This window comes from Puntigrus tetrazona, chromosome 5, assembly GCF_018831695.1.
Source record: "Puntigrus tetrazona isolate hp1 chromosome 5, ASM1883169v1, whole genome shotgun sequence".
Lineage (NCBI taxonomy): Eukaryota > Metazoa > Chordata > Actinopteri > Cypriniformes > Cyprinidae > Puntigrus > Puntigrus tetrazona.
The window spans coordinates 23,991,144-24,013,598 of NC_056703.1; the positions used below are offsets into that span (position 1 = coordinate 23,991,144).

Here is a 22,455-nt window from a genome sequence, read left to right on the forward strand (position 1 = left end):
ATATATATATATATATATATATATATATATATATATATATATATATATATATTATAGGATATCAGATAACCCTAATCCAGAGACTAACGCATGCAAGTCCATTTCAAGACTAGAACAAGAAACGCAACTTATGTATTTGTGCTTCATTCGTCAACATGTATTTATGCTTTAGTTTAGTGTATTCTTTGTGCAAACACATGATCATACAAACTAGTACAGTGAATCACAACTCAAATATAAATTGAATTAATACAAAAGTTTGGTTTCTTGCTTGAAGAAAAAGTTTATGTCAGTATCAAGAGGGTTTTTTTTAAGTCATTGTTGATATTCAAACCCCTGAAGAAAATACATGTAAACAATTGACTGCTCTCTGTCCACTGACTAGGCTATATGAAATCATTTTTAGAAGGTAGACTTTGTCTTATAGTTCAAGTCATGTTTCATTTCAAATAAAGGGTTTGTCCCAACAGTTTTAAGTTTCCCTTTCAAAGGCAAACGCTCTGAGATTTGGTGGAATTCGTTATGGAGATGTAACCCCACCGCATGGAGAGCAGAGAAAGATTTTGGTGCGAGATGATTTCAAGTGTCGTTATGGCGAGGCCTCGAAAGGCCAAGAGGTCTGCGTCGTCAAATTATGATACACATGTGAACAGACACGCCAGGTGTTGTAAATATAAACATCTTTTCTTATACCGTCGCTGTCTATAGCACAGCTATAAGGTCTGCAGACCGATATTTAACATTCCGCTTTCAAAATACACAAATGGTGCTTAAATAGATAAATACATTAAATAAATAGGTAAACAAATAAATAGACAATTATGTCAATAAATTAACTAAATAGAAATATCGTCGCTAGAAAAATCACACATGAACAGTACACTTCCACGTCGCTGTATCCTGCATTAGTCTGTCGTTGGCTACCACACCGTGCCCTCGTTGATCTCTGAGGACAGCTGACTGCTGTATCCGCCGCCGGCGAGAGAGCTCAGGGACGTGAAGGGTGGAGTGGAGTCGCACATGTCGGCGGAGATGCTGTGTGCGTTGGGCTCCGGGCTGGGGGACTCCCCTGGGTGCTGAGATATCATGTCGCTGAAGCATTGCGTCTCATTGGAAGGGTGGTGTGCTCCGTGATGGTGGTCCATGCTCCCTAGAGGCGTTCCCGCTGGGCCAGAGGACGGCATGAATCCCAGGTCACCCGGAGTCTGTGCTTGGGAGGATGGAGGACCTTGAGGGAAGTAGTCGTAGTTTGATCCCGGGCCGTAGTATTCGCCTTGATAGTCTGCAACCAAAATGGTCGTTAAATGTTACGATTCAAGTCTTAATGCATCGACCATAATACATCACAGGCAAAACCCAGCCGGCTGAAATCGGTTCAGTTAGCGTTGATGTGATTGCAAGGGGATCAAACTAAACAACAGTAGGAGTGCTCGATATTTTTGTGCATTTTATTATTTCTGTTCATGCAAAAATGAACTGTTTTATTTTAACGTCTTTATTTAAGCTTTTATGCATATATTTTGCTTTTATAAACATGGAAAGAAATTGTTTTGAATAAAGGATGATCAAACGTAGTCTCTATTTTTTTTTTTTTAAATGTTTGTTTCAGCCCATGCATGGTATCCCATCACAGCACGGCCACAATAGCGATTGTGCAATAATTTTTTATATAGGCTACCATTCGGTTGTTATGCGTTTTTGTATAATTTACATTGGTGAAGGTGAACTAACCGCCGTAATAAGAGAAGTGTCCGTTGGCCACGAGCTCCCCTGCCTCCACGCGGTCTCCCAGCGCTCTCATTCTCCTCGGGCTGCGGAAAAACATGTGTCTCCTGGCTCCCAGCGCGCTCAGCTGCTTCATGCGCCTCTCCTTGGAGCGCCGGTTCTGAAACCACACCTGCGCAACGAAACACATTTATATAGGCTACCCCAAAAAGAGCGTTCAGAGCAAAAAAATCGCGTTTAACTAGTTTTAAGGCACGGTCAAAATGTATGTCAAAATAAAATGCGAATAAACGGTGTTCGAGCCCAAATTACTTGTATTATTCTAAACTCCCAATTCGTTACGACCCAGCAGCAGTATGCGCGCACGCTCTTTAAGACATCAGACGACTGCGAATACCTATTATCCCATCTAGTGGACGGGCCTAATTATATATACACAGCTTTAAAGTGTATTCTCGTTGCACTCATTATAACCAGGCAATCAATTTAGACTACTTTGGTTAAGTTCTTCCGAATTGGTCCGCAGCCCTCGCCATTAGTAGTTAAACACCGGTATAATAAAAGAAGAGTTCCGGCTCTAAAATCTGATTGGACGAGGAGAGGCGGGGGGAAATAGCGCGCGCGCACGAGACGCATCCAGTGCTCGAGGATGAAAAATAAAATGCGTGGGCTAGTTTCACGGTTATGTTTTATAATACTGTTCTGGTTTAATAAACGCGACCCAAGGCCTCGTGTCAAATGGGTTGCCAAGCGTTAACTAAATTAACGCGTGTATTCTAGCCTATAAAAAGGGCCTGCATCGCGGGAGCGCACCGTGCTAAATGCCTGTAAACGTAGGCAGTAACCGTTTGTTTTCGTGCACCCTCGCCACTCGCCTGAATGACCCTCATGTTGAGGCCCGTCTCTTGCGCCAGCTGCTCCCGGATGTGTCTCGTGGGTTTGGGGGTGGCGGCGAAGGCGGCTTTCAGGGTCTCCAGCTGCTTGGCTTTGATAGTAGTCCTCGGCCCGCGCCGCTTGCCGCCCAGATTTTGCTCGTCGTTTTCATTGTTAACCCCCTCCTTGTCCGACACGTGTCCGGTCTCGGAGTCTTTATAGTCGTCCTGCGGGTCCTGAGATTCTGGAGATAGGCTCGGGTCACTGCACGTAGTGACTGTAATAAAACAGACGAAAACAGCAAATGCCTCGTGTGCCGCACGTTCAAAGACAACGCGTTACCGGACACAGCGATACGAGTTTAGCTGATTCATAATAATCTGAATCAGCTCTTATAAAAAAATAAATAAATAACAACAGGCTGTTTATCTCGCAAGCTACAGGCTCCCAAATTAAGCGACTCACTTGACAGAAGGTTTGCGTCTTTTCCGATGCTGTTATTCATGTAATCCTCCTTGCAGACGAATTTGTATTCGTCTAAAATGTACAGTTCCTCGCCGGTGGAGAGCTGTTTATTGCACATGATGCAGGTGAAGCAGTTCAGGTGAAAGACTTTGCTCCGCGCTTTCCGGACCAGGTCGCTGGGCGAGATCCCCTGCGCGCAGCCTCCGCATTTAGTGCCGAAACGTCTGCAGACAGTCAACATCAACACACACCTAAACGTTAGAGCCTTTGAATTATTTAATGCCTGCTTGAACCGTATGCAGCTACAGGTCACTTTAATTTACAGTAAAAGGAAAGGTAACTGACAGTTGCGGTTGCCAGACCCATAAATATTGTGACAAGAATTGCAGACAGTGGTAACTTACTCTTAATATTCACGTGTGGACATGATTGAGGTATTAAAATATTTATGATGCATATAAGCTACTGAAAAATTAACAGTGGTGCAACTAAAAAACATTTGTCAAAATTGCACCTCTCCAATAACTGGTATATAATAAAGAGCACCGGGGTAACACGACAACACGTAAACGTGTAAAACATTGCAATGCATAAAACATAACGAAAAAAACAATACTGTTTGAAATAAAATCCAAACAAACCTACCTTTAAAGCATACACATTGTGTCTCTGTTTAGCTGCATTGCTAAGCTTCAGTCTAACGAATTATCTTTGCTGTTTTTAAAATATTTCACCCTCTTACACCTAAAACGTTTTTACAATATTTTACAATCGGATTACGGTTTTGTTTATTTATTTATTTATTTTGTTTATGTAATGATTATTAACCCCGGCCATTAACCAGCGTGTTTTAATTTAGTTTTCTGCTATATATTTTTTTAGGCCTGTAGCCGGTAGAATAATTCCGTTCTTCCACCGACATGCTCGGCATCGCTTCGACGGAAACGCATTAACGGAATATCCTCTCGCAAACTTCGCAGTACGCGTTCTTTTGTTTCTGGGCGCGCGTGAGCATGCGCGTGCCGACTGGACGCGCGCGCCTCTCTCCTCTCGAGCTCGTTCATTATTCAAATCCACTTATCTCGTCTTCTCTCGAGCCTCCGCAAACAAACGCGTGCGCTGAGAAAGATTGAGGCGAGGCAGATCCGTCCCCTGCCTGTCTGACACTCATACCTTGTAAACAAAGAGAACTCTTTTAGTCTGTCACCTAACAAGTTGTCTAGAATCCGAGGGGTTGTAAATGTAAAATGTAATGTGTGTGTGTGTGTGTGTGTGTGTGCGCGTGCATTTATTTTTATAGCGATGCTGGGTTTTATATAGAGGTTTACGTAAATGCGTTATTAACGAATATTTTTTTATATTATTATTATTATTATTTATTTTTTTACATATAAGGGGAACGCTGTAATAAGGTCCGTATAGGCGCGTTGCTAAAAATGTCTTTTGGGGCTTTCTCCGAGTCAAACGCTCACCTGAAGAAGTCGTTTTTGCAGTAGAGCCGTCCTTCTCTAGAAAAGCACCTGTCGGTTAAATTGCATTTACAGTCACAGCACTGCACGCATTTGGCGTGCCAGGCTCTGTCCAAGACGTTGAGCAGAAATCTGTCCAGAATAGGCCTCTCGCATCCAGCACAGTGGACCATATTTTGTGGCTCCGGTCACCACTTTGCCGTCCTTGTCGAGAGGCGAAAAAACCGGCTCGTGCCAAAAGTTAGAGAACACTGCGGGGTCCTTGATCCAAGGAAACAAAAGTCATCAAAAAGGCAGGCATTGGGTATAACACGGCGTCCCAGTTTTCGCCCGCAGCGCAGAAACGGACAAGTGCCGGCTCCTCTTCTGACGATTAAGCATACGCTGATGGTTTATCATTAAGATGAATAAAAACAAACTTCAGCCGGAGTCGTGGAAAGGTTCGCCTGCTCGTTGTATATCTGCGCGCGGAGTCTCCAGGGCTCCCAAGGCTTGAGCAAAAAACGATGAACGCGTTTAATTCGTTTCACGAAAAATTAAAAACGATTTCAAAGCGCATCGCGTCCATCCCTGGTCATTTGCGAGTATTTTCCAGCGGCATTTCTCCCTGCTCGTCTCTGTCACGCGCTCGCACGCCGCCGCGAGACCTTATTCCCGGCGAGGTGACGTCAGTTCGGACCGGAACCAATCACATTACAGCCATTTAGGTGCACGCGCTCTCCCCTGCAATTTCTGCGGTCTTCGGTCCATTTGGAAACAACACGTTATCGAGTATTATCAAAACAAACTTGAATGCTGGCTAATTGCTTTCCGAAATGGAGTGGGGGAGAACTGAGAGAATTATTTTGACCGCGGAGAAATTTTGATGGACTGCGACGTGCCTGTTTTTCGTTAATACGAAATAAAATATATATAATTAGTTCTGTTTTTGACGCGTAAGACAGTCTGGCGAAATGCAAGACATGCCATGCGTCCCAGTGGACCTAGACTACTAAATAGCCTATAGTATTAAAAATATCAAATATCATTTAGGATGGATATCATATGCACATTAGTACTCAGTCGTGGATATGAGTAATGCAAATTTAACTTGTGCTTTTTTTATTTATTTATTTTTCTCTGAGTTCAATCAGTAGGCTGTATAATTTTCTACTTATTATTGAGGCTTGTTTACAAATTAAGCAAATAAGATCTTTGGAAGCACAACTATTATTATAAAAATATTATTATTATTATGATTATTATTAGCCTATTATTGCGAAATTAGGCTAAATAAAGAAAATAGTCTTTTACATTTTGCAGGTTCATTACTGCTGTTACAGAATGCATTAAATATAGACTATTTATATTTTGTCTATAGGTTAATAGGCTGTCATATGCTGTATAGGCTATTGAAGATTTTATACACAGCGCTGTAATTTCGTTTTCTCAGACTAAATCCCATTAACGCGGGGTCATTAATGAAAACGATGCCGTTTGAGATATTTTAGTTAAGCGGGTGTGTGTGAAATCCGCCGTAGTGATCCAGAAATTATGCACGATTCGAGAAAAAACACGACCCGGACAGCCATGTGGGAAAAGAGGGACACGGCGGTTTCCAGCTCAGATTAATGTTCCTCTACGATTGTTCTTCAGTACGGGTGAGAGGGCAAGGATCACTAATGATTATAATATAAAGTGTTGGAGATAGGATCAGCGCGCGGGGAGATAGACCGCAGCAGACAGCGAACAAGCGTCCTGTCTGCGTCTCCCTGATACCGCCGTGCGTGTGCGTGCTTCCTGCGATAGCAGGGCGGACAGAACAAGTTGGGAAAATACAATCGTTCAAAACCCGACAGAACCTCGAAATCCACCGAAACACCGCCGTCCGTGAAAATAAAGGCTCCGGTGGGCTTTCGCGTTTCTATTCTCGGAAAACCCGCGTCGGTGGGGTTCGTTTTCTTTTGTTAGCGGATAGTATGGAAACCCGATGTTGGGGTTCTTTGACTTGTGACACTGAACAGCTTTAAACGTTGCTTATAGAGCGAGAAAAACAAAAAAAGACGAAAACAATTTTTTTTTTTAAGTAGAGGTTCCAAAAGAGGTTTACGTTCCCAAAATAACATTTCAGTGTACAGTTATTTTTTTTTTTTTAAATTAAAAAAAGTCCATTGTTGACCTTTTATTTTTAATAGTGTAAATTACAGAGGTTGAAAATTGAACAGCTGATATCATTGATTGGACCAACATTCATTTTATAACAATTAAAAAAAACTATTAAAACCATTTAATAGCTTAACTAAGAAACTTTCAGTAAAATAGCACGTTTTTGAGGAACGTTTTAGTGACCTAAAGAGCGTTTCTCGTTGTCAAGCAACGGAAAATGGAAAATGCGCAATGGAAACTTTCCAGGAATCATAAATGCCAATAAAGAACGCGGGGCCAAAAAATATTTTACAAATCTTATTAAAATCATATTACAAATCTTTATTATTATTCGATTAAATATACTGAGAGCACGGAAGGAGATAAATGTCCACCTTACAGGACGGTTTGGCTTTTTGTTGCGCAAGCCGGAGACAAAGATGCTCTGTATCCACCTGACCGCTGAAGTACAGGCTGTATTTTATAGCCTATAAACGTAAAAGTGCACTTTATTCTCCCCGGGAAGGTGATCTCTCAAGCACCTTTATGCCTGGGATGGACGTCAAGCGCTAGAAAGATATAGTCAATACACAAGTTTTGTGGAATACACCTGATAGTAAAACCTAACGTCGTTCGTGCTTGAATGGCGCCCTCAAAACGAGCAAATAAATGAAGAACCGCGAGAGCTGGCGCGTCCCGTTAGACCCACGACTCGTACCAAATGATTTGAGGCGGTGGGATTTCTCCTCAACCCCGCACGACTGTAGTCTCTGCTGCCGTTAGATACGAGGCCCAGCTCCCACTGTTTGTTTTGGACCCCGCTTCGTCTCATTAGCACGTGTTAATTACTGCTAATTGAGTTCAACAAGATGAGATGGCGACCCGGAGGGACCGCTCGTTCACGTAATTTGACGAAAACATAATTGATTATGATTTGCCAAATGAAACCACTTAGCACAGTTTTAGCTGCGATGTGTTCCGGGGGGAGGTCAATAAGATTAGAAAACATACCTTCAGCCTCATATCACACTCATAAACATGGACCGAGTGTATGAAAGCTGTGTCTCTATAAAACGTTGTGTGTATATAATATTGTTCAGGCATACAGGTATGAATGTAAACAATGGGGAAATCTCTACTGACTGTCTCTGGTTCAGCCTGCCGATGGAGATCACGGAAACTATATTCAGTCATACCAGAAAGGCTGGAAGAGCTCAAACCCAAAGGCATCAGCTCAAATATATTATTTTGAAAGCGAGCAATGTTTTCGTTATGGATATTGCACGCTGTGATGGCGGACATGGGTGCTGTTCGAAAGGCCTATATACGAATCTGAATTTACAGTCTCAAAATGATTAGGAGAGTTTGAGCGTGAGAAGACGGCGAACTCTAATCCTGGCCGTACAAGGAAGAGAAACGGTCTTGGCAGCTCTCTTTTGCTGTGTGCCCGGAGGGGGTGAGACAGTGGTCTTCTGGCAGTGAGAGGACCCTGGGGACTCAGTGCCTGGAGCCTGCTGATGATGGAGATTGATGCAGGCAGAGCCGCAGACGCCCCAGACGTTCAGCAAAATTAAAAGGCTATTTTGTCAAGTTGTAAAAGAACAGAATGGAGCAGAGGGTGATGGGCTTCCCCTCCTCCTTTCTTCTCTGTGTCTCTTTAGTGTCATCAAGCCCTCAGGGACGAGAACCGTTACATGCCTTTTACTCTCTCTCTCTCTCTCTGTCTCTCTCTCTCTCTCTCTCTCTCTGTCTCTCTCTCTCTCTCTCTCTCTCTCTCTCTCTCTCTCTCTCTCTCTCTCTCTCTCTCTCTCTCTCTCTCTCTCTCTCTCTCTCTCTCTCTCTCTCTCTCTCTCTCTCTCTCTCTCTCTCTCTCTCTTTCCTCTCTCTCTCTGTCTCTCTCTCTCTCTCTCTCTCTCTCTCTCTCTCTCTCTCTCTCTCTCTCTCTCTCTCTCTCTCTCTCTCTCTCTCTCTCTCTCTCTCTCTCTCTCTCTCTCTCTCTCTCTCTCTCTCTCTCTCTCTCTCTCTCTCTCTCTCTCTCTCTCTCTCTCTCTCTCTCTCTCTCTCTCTCTCTCTCTCTCTCTCTCTCTCTCTCTCTCTCTCTGTCTCTCTCTCTCTCTCTCTCTCTCTCTCTCTCTCTCTCTCTCTCTCTCTCTCTCTCTCTCTCTGTCTCTCTCTCTCTCTCTCTCTCTCTCTCTCTCTCTCTCTCTCTCTCTCTCTCTCTCTCTCTCTCTCTCTCTCTCTCTCTCTCTCTCTCTCTCTCTGTCTCTCTCTCTCTCTCTCTCTCTCTCTCTCTCTCTCTCTCTCTCTCTCTCTCTCTCTCTCTCTCTCTCTCTCTCTCTCTCTCTCTCTCTCTCTCTCTCTCTCTCTCTCTCTCTCTCTCTCTCTCTCTCTCTCTCTCTCTCTCTCTCTCTCTCTCTCTCTCTCTCTCTCTCTCTCTCTCTCTCTCTCTCTCTCTCTCTCTTTCTCTCTCTCTCTCTCTCTCTCTCTCTCTCTCTCTCTCTCTCTCTCTCTCTCTCTCTCTCTCTCTGTCTCTCTCTCTCTCTCTCTCTCTCTCTCTCTCTTTCTCTCTCTCTCTCTCTCTCTCTCTCTCTCTCTCTCTCTCTCTCTCTCTCTCTCTCTCTCTCTCTCTCTCTCTCTCTCTCTCTCTCTCTCTCTCTCTCTCTCTCTCTCTCTCTCTCTCTCTCTCTCTCTCTCTCTCTCTCTCTCTCTCTCTCTCTCTCTCTCTCTCTCTCTCTCTCTCTCTCTCTCTCTCTCTCTCTCTCTCTCTCTCTCTCTCTCTCTCTCTCTCTCTCTCTCTCTCTCTCTCTCTCTCTCTCTCTCTCTCTCTCTCTCTCTCTCTCTCTCTCTCTCTCTCTCTCTCTCTCTCTCTCTCTCTCTCTCTCTCTCTCTCTCTCTCTCTCTCTCTCTCTCTCTCTCTCTCTCTCTCTCTCTCTCTCTCTCTCTCTCTCTCTCTCTCTCTCTCTCTCTCTCTCTCTCTCTCTCTCTCTCTCTCTCTCTCTCTCTCTCTCTCTCTCTCTCTCTCTCTCTCTCTCTCTCTCTCTCTCTCTCTCTCTCTCTCTCTCTCTCTCTCTCTCTCTCTCTCTCTCTCTCTCTCTCTCTCTCTCTCTCTCTCTCTTTCCTCTCTCTCTCTCTCTCTCTCTCTCTCTCTCTCTCTCTCTCTCTCTCTCTCTCTCTCTCTCTCTCTCTCTCTCTCTCTCTCTCTCTCTCTGTCTCTCTCTCTCTCTCTCTCCTCTCTCTCTCTCTCTCTCTCTCTCTCTCTCTCTCTCTCTCTCTCTCTCTCTCTCTCTCTCTCTCTCTCTCTCTCTCTCTCTCTCTCTCTCTCTCTCTCTCTCTCTCTCTCTCTCTCTCTCTCTCTCTCTCTCTCTCTCTCTCTCTCTCTCTCTCTCTCTCTCTCTCTCTCTCTCTCTCTCTCTCTCTCTCTCTCTCTCTCTCTCTCTCTCTCTCTCTCTCTCTCTCTCTCTCTCTCTCTCTCTCTCTCTCTCTCTCTCTCTCTCTCTCTCTCTCTCTCTCTCTCTCTCTCTCTCTCTCTCTCTCTCTCTCTCTCTCTCTCTCTCTCTCTCTCTCTCTCTCTCTCTCTCTCTCTCTCTCTCTCTCTCTCTCTCTCTCTCTCTCTCTCTCTCTCTCTCTCTCTCTCTCTCTCTCTCTCTCTCTCTCTCTCTCTCTCTCTCTCTCTCTCTCTCTCTCTCTCTCTCTCTCTCTCTCTCTCTCTCTCTCTCTCTCTCTCTCTCTCTCTCTCTCTCTCTCTCTCTCTCTCTCTCTCTCTCTCTCTCTCTCTCTCTCTCTCTCTCTCTCTCTCTCTCTCTCTCTCTCTCTCTCTCTCTCTCTCTCTCTCTCTCTCTCTCTCTCTCTCTCTCTCTCTCTCTCTCTCTCTCTCTCTCTCTCTCTCTCTCTCTCTCTCTCTCTCTCTCTCTCTCTCTTCCTCTCTCTCTCTCTCTCTCTCTCTCTCTCTCTCTCTCTTTCTCTCTCTCTGTGTATGTTCTCTATGTCACAATTAAAGACAGAAGAATTTTCGGCTGTAGAGATAAATGCTTAAGATGATGTTTTGTTGTTTACATTGACCACATTTTATAACGTTGCTTTTTCATTTCGCTTTAGACTGGTCAAAGAGAGATTAATGGTGATTATTTTGTTGAAGGAAATCTGCATATAGTTTTTAATGTTTTAATATAGCTCACTCTGGGCGGTGCCTTTTCAAAAGTACACTTTTGTACCTATTAGGTTCACTTTAAGTACTAATAAGATACAAACATGTACCTTTTTAAAAGGTAGTACCAGTGACAGCTCTTTGTACCTTTATTTCGAGATTGTACTTTAATAGTATAAAAGCAATATTTTAAGAAAATTATTATTTATTGATCGACTGACTTGACGTATTAATTGATTTATTGATTGATTTATTCATTCATTTACATGAAAATACATACTGACTTAATATTTTAGGAAGGGGACCGTGATTTCATTCAGCTATTATTTATGTCCTTTGTGCAAGTAAGGCATCAGGTAAATGATTTGAACAATGTAATCGTGATGCCCATTGTGAAACAATACGAAAATATATACAGACTTCATATAAACGTAATTGTGCGTCTTGAGTATATATACATACAAATATACATATATATATACATATATATATATATATATATATATATATATATATATATATATATATATATATATATATATATATATATATATATATATAATAAAAAAAAATGTGGTGCCTTGTTTTCACAACTTTGTTAGCAAAACTTTGCATCCTCTAGCCCCTTAGAATTATTTTAAAGTCAATATCATTCACTTTCTTGTTTGGACATAATTTGCAGATCATTTATCCTCAATTTGAATTTAATGGACCAGGTGACCTGAGGATGCACCCTGTCCCTGGATGATCGCCCTGGCTGTGAGCAGTTGGCACAGAGAAGAAACACAGAGACAGACTGCAATGAGGAGGGTTGAAAACACACACACACACACAGGTCATGCTCGTGTCAAGTATAGGGAGTGGAGACCATCTGAGTTGTTCAGTTATTGTGTTTTGTGTGTGAATGTGAATGGGATGTTAAGAGATGTCCCAGAAGGACACTGCACGTCATAGATCTCCCAGAGCTGCTGCAGCTTGTTTAGTACTTGTCAATCATACTGACTTGGGAGCCGTCACTCAAATCAGAGATCAGTCACATTTCATTTTAAGGTCCGATTCTCGCCATTAACAAACCATTAAATACATCTTTTGCCTCTATAAACTTTTCATTTGCTGTTAATAAATAGTAAGGTAGTTGTTAAGTTTAGGTATTGGGTAGGGATTTGGCATGTAGTTCATAAGTGCTAATAAACAACCAGTATGCTATTAATAGGCTAATAAGCAACTAGTTTATACTGGTCACTAAAGTGTTACCCGATTATGCATCAGTGTTACAAAATCACACCTTAACGAATGGCAGTTGTTTTAATATTTTATCTTTTATTGCAAAATACACATATGCATTTTTAATTGTTGCTTAAGAGTTACTCCTCCTCAGAATGAAGATGTTGTCATTAATCACATACCCCCGTGTCATTCCAAACCCGTAAAAGCTTTATTTGTCTTTGGAATGCGATTTAAAGCTGCAGTAACATGTTAAAAATGATCCAGAATCAATATCTGAGCAAGTACATAACTATCACTTGATTCACAGTTAGCTTATAACACTGCTTCCTAATTATTCGCAGGTAATTTGAGTATTTGGAATCATTAGGTCATGTCTGTAAACATAAAGAAGTTGTCATGGCTACTAGGCTATAGCCTCATTCGCCCGAGCATCCTCCAGGTGGTGCATCATTTACTTATAGTCTATTCTCACAGCGGCTGGAATAATAATTGTCAAAAAAATCATTTCGATGGTGTATTGTAATCCAGAAAAGATAGTATGAAACATATGTGAATGAAATTAAGTTATGCTTCAGTTTTAAATGTGCTTCCGATTACAGATTTGTATTTAAAAGACAACAGTTAGAAGGGAGAATAGTTCGCTTTTTGGGTTCAAATAATTTCTTAATGTAAAACTTGAATGATGTGACAATTATAGAAATTAGACTGCACATAAATATAAATCTACTCGCTAATACGCACTATACTCAGTCACGCAATACTGATGTTGTTTACCATAATTTGAGAATAAAGTATAACAATACTGCCAAGTAATGAACAATGTCTAAGTCAATCTTTAGTCCACCTGCCATAAGTGGTTCAACCGTAAATGGAAATACGAAAATACTGTTTGTAAGGAAAGAAAACAAAAATAACAACAAATAGCATACAAATAGCACATGCTCTTCTGTGTCAGCAGCAACAATAGAATACATGTATTTCTGCTTCGATTTGAATAAAACAGCTCATCTGTGGCGGATACAGTACAGTGTGTGCCATATACATGTAGAGATGCTCTCAAAAACGCCACTATGGTGCTAATATGTTGCATAAAGTCGAAATTTTTATTTCTTTTTTGTTTTTTTCATTTAAAAGTATTGCTTTATATATTACATTTTTAATATATATTTACATATGATCACTTTTACAGTTGAAGCACTGATGGCAGATGGATGCTAAAAAAGCACCTCTTTAACAGCACCCATAGAGAGCAACTATAGCACATAAAAGGGCTAAAAGGAATACAAATAGCACTTCATGTAATTCATTATGCCATAAAATAACAGTTTATTAAATAGTTGCCATTTTAGAAGCGGAATAAGCAACGTTGCTCTGTACTGTGCTGTGACAACACTGCAGGTCTGCCCGAACAACATTCAGCCATGTACATGTATAAACTGCAGCATGCGTAGTAATGTCTGTGAAAGCAGTCTGCTGCTGTACCCCGGCCTGGCTGTTGATTACCGGTCTTCTCGTGAACCTGACCAGCGGCAGCAGCAGTAATCAGCTCAATTTGCGCAGGGGTCCTGACCCCAGAGCGTTGATAGCCCTGTTCCATCTCAGCTTATCATCTCCCGCAGCCTGACCCGCCGATCTCTGCAGAGGAAGCCACGGGATCAATCCACCGCCACTCTCGCTCTCAAATGACCCTCTGTGTGGAGATGGCACTGGATGCGCGCTCAACAAACGACTCGTGAAGTTTTATGCCGGAAGAGGAAACGACGCGTGCACGTCTGCCAACAGATCGATACGTATTTTAAGCTTCTTCTTGGTTAACAAAGATAAACACTGTGAAAAGGGACGCCTTCTCGGACGGATCTAGAGCAAAAGTTGAAGACAGGTTGTTCGATGCACGCACACACCCGGACGTATCAGCTGCTTCTCCGTTGCCCCTTCTCACACCCACCATTCATAGACATGTGCCAGAGACCTCCAGGCCAGTACCCCCCTCTCCACACAGCAGTCACAGATGGGACCCTCATAATAGCCCCCAACCCTCAGCAAGCTGGCCTTTCTCATGCCCGATTACACTCCAATAACAGCGCTACAATTGATACAGTGAATCCTGGGGACCCCGCACGAGCAGGGTCAGAAGACACCTTATTCTTCTGTGACTGTCTGAGATTTCTGCAGTCTGTGGAAAGACTGATATATGCGTATGTGTCTCATTCTTAGCAAACGGTGTCATTTGTGTCAACCAACAAATCAATAAATAGTTAGTTTTTCAATATATATGCACAATACATATTTAAGTGTGTGTGTATTTTTTAAAATGGTTATTGTTGAATCCTAAAAAAAATTTGTTCCTGAATTATTATTTTTTTTTAATCATATTTTCCCACCAAAATTCCCATAAATGCTGGGAGACCTATAAAATTTTGCAATATTTCAATAAATAATATTGCAACTCATAGCTATTTACCAACTTAAATTCTGTGATTTTGCGAAGTAAAATCTGGCAAAATCAACTAGCTTTGAACTGCTTTGTAAAACCTTACATATTATTAATAATTTGTTGAAAATCTTTGTTACAAACATGTTTTTTCAACAGTGTTACATTAAAAATATTACAAGGTTAAAGGTCAACATAAAAGAGTTAAATCAGCTAGCCATAACCTCAACCAGCAGCACACCAAAGTATTTACTTTGAATTAGTTGCTGTCGACTTTAACACTAAACTCATGCGATTCATCAAAAAACGTAAATAAAAATAGCAATTTAAGAACGGAAAGGAGGGGGTCATTTCACAAACAACGTGAGTTTCAGCCATAGCATACACGTTAAGGCTTTTACACAGCAGAACCACTATAGATTATAATAAACACACGATTATGATAGGACATGGTTTGTAATTGATTTTCTTAAGATTTGGATATTTTCATGTTTCGTCTGAAATGAATATGTACAGGGATGCAAAAGAGCTATAAATAGCATGGTTTAAGAACAGTGGGATGACAAAATTCCACACGTGATCACAAAAGCAGGTTAGCACAAACAATCAATGGTGCTTGAAAGTGAGTTTTGAGTAAAAGTGAACTATTAATCCATAAATTGTCTCATGTAGCATGATGCTAACATTAGCTCTAATGCAGCTGTAGAACAGAAGTTATTCTATTTTGTAATATATAATTTTGTAATGCACAAGGTCACAAGAATATATTTTGTTGTGTTTATTAAGAAATACTTTTGATAATAGTTTGGTAAATGTTTACTGGGATTAAAGCAATGTAAAATGTCTCCGCTATAAGAGCTGAGAACGGCTGAATGAAAAAGAATAATAAGGATAATGTCTCATACCTGGCGGAGGGTTTCCTTAAACTAGTTTGTCGTGCATTTCATTTCAACACATTTACAGGCAAATCCCAGTATTTTACATTTGAAAATAATCGTGATTAATCACAATCCATGACTGTAATTAACGTTTTTTAATCGTTTGACAGCGTTTTTTGTTCTTTGTGCCAAAAAGCTGCTGTGAAATTTACATTTGTTTGGTTAAAAAGGATTTTATCATTTTAAATATAATAACTAATATCGGTAGATGTCACAGGGACAGAGAAGAGACAGAAATGCACAGATTCCTAAGACATAACTTGAGTATTTAACACATTAAGAACCCGGTGGGAGATACATTAGCATTCTCAATAATGAATATAAATCTGTTTACCATTTGCACTTCTTGCCAATTATAGCTGACATTTGACATATGTACACGTGCTGCTAGTCAATAAGAATATATAGGAATATTATCTTGTAATGATGTAGCTGTGTGATATAGATTACATGGATTGAATGGTCCCAGTAAGGGATAGGTTATCCTCTGAACACGCCACAGTACATTTATTGTCGCAAAAGAGATTTCAGCATTTCCAGTGTGGTGTGTAGCCAATACAACGATTGATTCTGTACTGTTATAAGCACCAGCCAAGCATATATTATGAGACAGGGCTGTCGGTGGAGAAAAATCAACAACATGTGGCAGATTCAGATAAAGTGATGCATGAGGCAAGCCGCAAAGTCTATGTGTGTGCGAATGCAAAAAATACCTCCGTATAACATTTGCCTTGATTTATCAGTGTCCTCACAAGAGCCTACAGCCTACAACAGAGCTGCAGACAGACTGCATTAGACATAGAGATGGTCCAGCAAGCCATTTACAGTATGTTATCTGTGACAAACATACTCAGAGGGTTTTCGTGCTTGCGTGTGTGTGAGAGAGAGAACCAATGTCCATATTATCAGCAACATTCAAAAGGTATAAAACACCCCACGGTGTCTTATCGGCATCCACTGGCCTTCATTTCTACCTCATGGCCTGGCACACCTGTCAGCACTTTAAGATATGCAAATGAAGGAGGAGGAATACTACTGTCAGATCATTACCATGCATTACCCTGTGCTTATCTCCACATTAATCCCTCGTCTACATAATCGCATTTAGGCTTTCTTCTCTGATGAATGGGAACCGTGGGTAAATATAATCTTTGATTGAATATCGAGGAATTTTCAATACGTTGACAACAATGTGAAAAGAACGTATGGATTATCCGATTCACCAGTTAGACTAATATTGGCAACCTCAATAGGGATCAAATCATCCCACTGTGAATTCTGACAGATAAAATCATCCCACCCTGATTCGCAAAACCAGTAGCAAGTAGCAAATTATTGTATGGGTGAAAATTATCGAATTGTTTTTTTATTCCAAAAATAATTGGGATATTAAGTAAAGATTATGCTTCATGAAGACATGTGCATTGCTAAGAACTTTATTTGGACAACTTTAAAGGCACCTTTTTCAATATTTTCCAGATATCGTTTAGATATTCACATGGTTGAATCTCAGCCAAATATCCTAACAAAGCATACATCAATGGAAAGCTTATTTATTCTGCTTTCAAATATAAATCTCAATTAAAAATACCCTTATGACTGGTTTTGTGGTCTGCATATTCAGGTTTTCGCTGAGGAGCTGAACCAGTGACCCGGCCGCTCAGCTGTGGTACAGGGACCGTGGGGACTGGACGTGATATCTCCATTCCCTACATCAGAGAATGAGTTTACATATGCAACAGAGATGTTTCCTTTCAGTCGGTCACTCTGAGTCACGTCAGATATGACAGACGAATTGGTTCCCTACCAAAACTCCATGGATGCTGTCCTTTCCAGTGTCATGTTGAAGCCTCCCAAGCCCCCTCAGTTTGGCGTATGCTGGGGTTCAACCACAAGAAGCCAGCTACTGTTGTTAGAACTACCTACTTAGTAAGACTGGAAAGCTGGGGAACGTCCCACATTCTAGTAAAAAGGGAAGTATGGAAGTCCTGCCTTCCTGCAGGAGGTCTCGGAATGTATACTCATGTGTACGTGATTGAACCCTCTTAATCTGACAGAAGGTCTGCTGGGGGGGAAACACGGGGCTCTAAAACTATACCATTGAAATACACATATGAAGTCCTCTCGGGTACTTCACATGGCTCCCAGACCTATCGGTTCTCAAGGATTCATCGAGTGAGAGCCTGGTACTCGATGTTCTTCCACATCTGGCTGCCGAATGGATGGAGGAGCTCGACAGGGTCTACTGTATGGTAGTCCAGGGTAATGGAATCCACTATCCAGAGTGTCATCATTTGCTTGGAGACGGCATTCCTCTTCTGCCAGCCTTTGTGACAGACAAAGAGCTGGCCTCAGTGTTACCTGGGAATCTTCTGGCCCAAACTCTATGCATGATTCGTCGAACGAAAATGCATGCAGTTCGCCTACCTTCTTGATGGAGGCCAATGCGAGCAGAAGCAGAGTGTTCATTGATAAAAATGTCAGCTCGACTGTTAGCAAAGGCTCAAAAGGGGCACTCTCAGCACTACAGACAGGTTTTAAGAGGGTACAGTGGGAGGCCAATGGAGTTTCAACCTCCTAGCCCCCCTAAGGAACCTGATGATCAGGTCATGCTTACCAACAGGACTCCCCATTTATTGGGTCATGGTTTGCAGTGATAGCAGCCACATAGACTTTAAGGGTGGAGGGAGACAGCCTTCGCTCCAACCCTTGCTCCGAGAAAGTTAGCACGACACTGGTTAAAAAGAACACCACTCATCGGGGACCTGGACAGGCAGGGCCAGCGGCCAGCTCCACGGTGCTGCCTGCATGGAGGCTTGCTGCCTTGGCTCCACAGGATCCTCTCGGCAGCTCAGGAAAGCATAGCCACTAGTTCTGGATCCGTATCTGGCATGATGGAATGCCCAGCCAACACCGCACTAGCCAGATGTTCATCTCCAGAGCCTTCTGACTCACCCTCCGATGCAGTGATTGACATGAGTCTGGCCTTGGAATCCACTCGACGCTGGAACAACCACTGCACAAAACGCTGTACTCTTTAAATCGGAGCAGGAGAGGGAGCAGAGCGTTGTCATGCTCGACTCTAAAGCGAAAAGCTGAATACGCACTGCTCCCGCTGCTCATTTATACTCACACTGTGATCAGCTGCAGCTGGATGCAATCAGCACATGCCAGTGTTCATTGGCTCATTTTAATACACTCAAAGTAGAATGATCTCTCAAAGCGAGATCCCGTATGTCGGTAACTGTCACGTTTCCGTGGTTTCTCGGGGGAGAAAAGGAGCGCTCGCGACTCGAAAATAAACTTAATAGATTTAATCCAAAATGACAAAATAAATATACAAAAGGCAGAACAAAAACCATGAATACAACTCTGGAAAAGACACTGAGTAACATGTAGTAACGTTGATGATCCGACAAAAACAACCGAAAACACAGGGCTTAAATACACAGGGAAATAACTAAATTAACAAGACACAGCTGGAGGACAATTAAACACAATGGGATGGCAGGGCACAGACAGCACATGGCTCGAGACACGAAAAAAAAACAACAACAAAAGTCCAGAGATTGTGACATAATGCCCCCCTCCCGGAAGGTGAGTCCTCGCACCTAAAGTAACATCAAAAAAACAACTCAGAACTGGGGATACCGGATCTTGGGAGGAGGTTCCGGTGGAGGACGGCCCCCAGGAGGGGGCAAGCAGACAGGAGTCCAGGGGGGCACAGAAGGAGGGAGGAGCCAGGGAGAACACAGGAGGAATCCGGAGCAGGAGGAGATCCAGAGCCCAGCCATGATGGTCCATGGTGGCGCCGACGGAGGGAGGAGCCATGGAGGAGGAGCGGCCATCGACTCCATGGGTCCGACCGACGGCGGAGCAGGTGGTGCAGGAGAGCCGAAGAGCCAAGGTGACGTCGAGGCGCTGGAGGTCCTAGGCGACGCTGCCGGCTTCGGCGACTGACACTGAGACGGGGAACAGGAAGGACGCTGCGGAGCCAGAGCGACTGAGGACTGAGGTGGAGCCTGACAGAGCCGGTGGGATGGAGGGACGAGGCGAAGCCGGAGGAGAGGAATCCCGAGGCGACGGATGGTCGACGACAGACCAAGGCGGAGCCGGAGGGACGATGGAGCCTGGTGGAGCTGGTGGACTGACGGACCACGGTGGAGAGGAGAGAGCTAGAAGCCCAGGGGGAGCCGACGGGTCTACGAGGCGAGGAGGAGTCCGGGACTCGGAGGCGGGACGTTGAGGCGAGGGATCGTCCACCCTCGACAGCGATGGGGACCGGCAGACCCGTGGCGAGCTTGTGATGGTGAGCTGAGGATGAGCGCAGGGGCTGCTGGAATCCATCGCAGTATGACCAGGGTGGGAGGGTGGGAAAACTGGAAGTGCACGAGGCGTGGGCACTGGAGGGAGCGCTCGGGGCGCGGGCACTGGAACTCGGGAGAGCGCTCGTGGCGCGGGCACTGGAACTCGGGAGAGCGCCGGGCGCGGGCACTGGAACTCGGGGAGCGCTCGTGGCGCGGGCACTGAAACACGGGGCGCTCGTGGCGCGGGCACTGGAACTCGGGGAGGGAACAGTCTCTAGGGTGCTAACAGGACGGCTGGGCGGGACCAGCGGGCTAACAGGACGGGGGCGGGACCAACGGGCTAACAGACGGCTGGGCGGGACCAGCGGGCTAACAGGACGGCTGGGCGGGACCAGCGGGCTAACAGGACGGCTGGGCGGGACCAGCGGGCTAACAGGACGGCTGTGCGGGACCAGCGGGCTAACAGGACGGCTGGGCGGGACCAGCGGGCTAACAGGACGGCTGGGCGGGACCAGCGACTCAGGATACACGGGAGGTGCCCAGTCTAAGTCCACATCATCCAGTTCCTCTTGTAGATCCAGCAGCCCCAGTTGGATGATCAGCTTATCCTCAGCCGATCTGCAGTGGGCGGAGCTCCACTCCGCGCTCTCGTTGTCGGCTGTCTCCACCGCGGCAAGCTCTGATGCCCGCTCACGCACCTGGTCTGTCGCAATCGGCTCGGGTCCGGTGACGCTCCACGGCTCTGTCGCTCTCCTCAACGATGGTTCCGTGGTCGTCCCAGACTCAGTGATTGCGCCCTCCGTGGGCACAGGCCTGGCCTCCGCGACGCGGGGAGATGATGGGCTGGGTTCTGGATCTGGAGTGGGGCTGGTGTCGTTGTCCTCCAGCGCAACCGTCATTGACGAATTGCAGGACACCAGCACCCACTCGATGTAAGCGGCGACGCTCTCTCGAGGGCCGTTCCCGGACAGCTTCGCTCGTGTGGTGGTGTTCAGTCCTCGGAAGTGAATCGAGCACAGGAAGCTGTCCGGGAAGCGCGAGTCGTTCCCGAGGGCGAGGAAGTCCTTAGTATAACCCTCGAGAGATCGATCCTCCTGCTCCAGCAGGAGGATGAGGAAATTTGGGTCGTTGTAGGGGGAATCCATGACAAAACAAACCCAAAAACAAAAAGGGGGAAAAAACGCTGCTTTACTTTTATGGTCGGATCATCCTGTCACGTTTCCGTGGTTTCTCGGGAGAGAAAAGGAGCGCTCGAGACTCGAAAATAAACAAATAGATTTAATCCAAAATGACAAAATAAATATACAAAAGGCAGAACAAAAACCACGAATACAACTCGGGAAAAGACACTGAGTAACATGTAGTAACGTTGATGATCCGACAAAAACAACCGAAAACACAGGGCTTAAATACACAGGGAAATAACTAAATTAACAAGACACAGCTGGAGGACAATTAAACACAATGGGATGGCAGGGCACAGACAGCACATGGCTCGAGACACGAAAAAAAAACAACAACAAAAGTCCAGAGATTGTGACAAACTGACTGAAAAGGAACAGCCTGTGAATTAGTGATGCAGATTTTGACAACAAAAATAGAGTAGGTGGCAACAAATTACTGTCTTTATGAGTAAATCATTATATACACTCAACCAATTGACTGAAAAAAACTGATTTGTTTAGGAAGAAAATAAGAGGTGCTAAAATGGTAAAAAGGTCAAATGTTCTTCCTGCATTTTTTAGCATGTTCTTGTAACCTTTAGTAAAATAAATAATAAAATAAAGTCTGATAAATCTTAAAAAAAGTGAAAATCCTTTCATCTCGTTTCATACACTCCCACTTCTGAGTTACAACAGAATGGTCAGGTGGTGTGTTTGTCAAAGAGAGAGAGTCAGTCAGTGTGTCTTTGTGGAGAACAGGGGTCATACCAGGGTAGGTGTAGACAGACGGTGGGATGGGGGGAGGTGACAAAGGGCAGTGCTCAGCACGTGTCAGTGGTCAGAGTGACACTAAGGAGAGATGCAGGCAGAAAAATCAGCTGAATCTCCCGATCCCAGCATCCATTTCTCCACTTCATTGCTCCTGAATCAGAAACATTTACTCCAAACACTCGCAGTCTGACCTCCTCTCCACCTTTCAACTCAGAAAGACCTCTGGAAATGTCTTGAAAAGCCAAATGGTGACCCCCTTGACATTATAATATGTGACCCTGGAGCACAAAACCAGTCTTAAGTTTCATAGGTTTATTTGTAACCATGCTAAAAATACATATTATGGGTCAAAGCTATATATTTTTCTATTATGGCAAAAATCAATAGCATATTAAGTAAAGATTGTTTACTTAAAAGATATTTTGGAAATTTCCTACCGTAAATACCAAAACCTAATTTTTAAATTAGTATTATGCATCGCTAAGGACTTCATTTAGACAACATTAATTTTTTTTGTACCCTCAGATTCACAAATAGTTTTATCTTAGCCAAATATTGTCCTAAACCATAACCATAAACCATCTTATTTATTTTTCAGCTTTCATATGATGTACAAAAAATTACATCTATGATTGGTTTTGTGTTCCAAGGTCAGGAATAGTTTTAATGTGTCTAAGAAGATATTTATTGTAATTTCTAAACTGCTTTTTCACATAAAGTAGTTTAAAAGCATCACAAAACTACTATAAAACATCATATTGTGAGATATAACACACAGTTAAGAAGAAACAAAGCCACGAATGCAGGATTTAGACAAT

The 22,455-nt window shown here is 43.5% G+C and overlaps 1 protein-coding gene across 1 annotated transcript; it reads right to left on the reverse strand.

Annotated features, from left to right (window-relative positions):
* Nucleotides 1-147: 147 nt before the first annotated feature.
* Nucleotides 148-5,133, reverse strand: lhx1b (LIM homeobox 1b). The gene is made up of 5 exons (XM_043239401.1): nt 4,536-5,133; nt 3,064-3,287; nt 2,601-2,875; nt 1,732-1,897; nt 148-1,282 (listed from the first exon to the last, which is right to left on the reverse strand). Exons 1-5 carry the CDS (start codon nt 4,703-4,705, stop codon nt 921-923), a joined length of 1,197 nt encoding a protein of 398 aa, XP_043095336.1. The 5' UTR covers nt 4,706-5,133; the 3' UTR covers nt 148-920.
* Nucleotides 5,134-22,455: the final 17,322 nt, after the last annotated feature.

Excerpts from the sequence above, each read along its gene's own strand:
- lhx1b (XM_043239401.1), bottom strand. The coding sequence starts at position 4,705 with ATGGTCCACTGTGCTGGATGCGAGAGGCCTATTCTGGACAGATTTCTG. Across the intron at positions 3,288-4,535 it reads TGCAAAAACGACTTCTTCAG|ACGTTTCGGCACTAAATGCG; the intron begins GTGAGCGTTTGA and ends GACTGTCTGCAG. Across the intron at positions 1,898-2,600 it reads TCAACATGAGGGTCATTCAG|GTGTGGTTTCAGAACCGGCG; the intron begins GCGAGTGGCGAG and ends TTCGTTGCGCAG.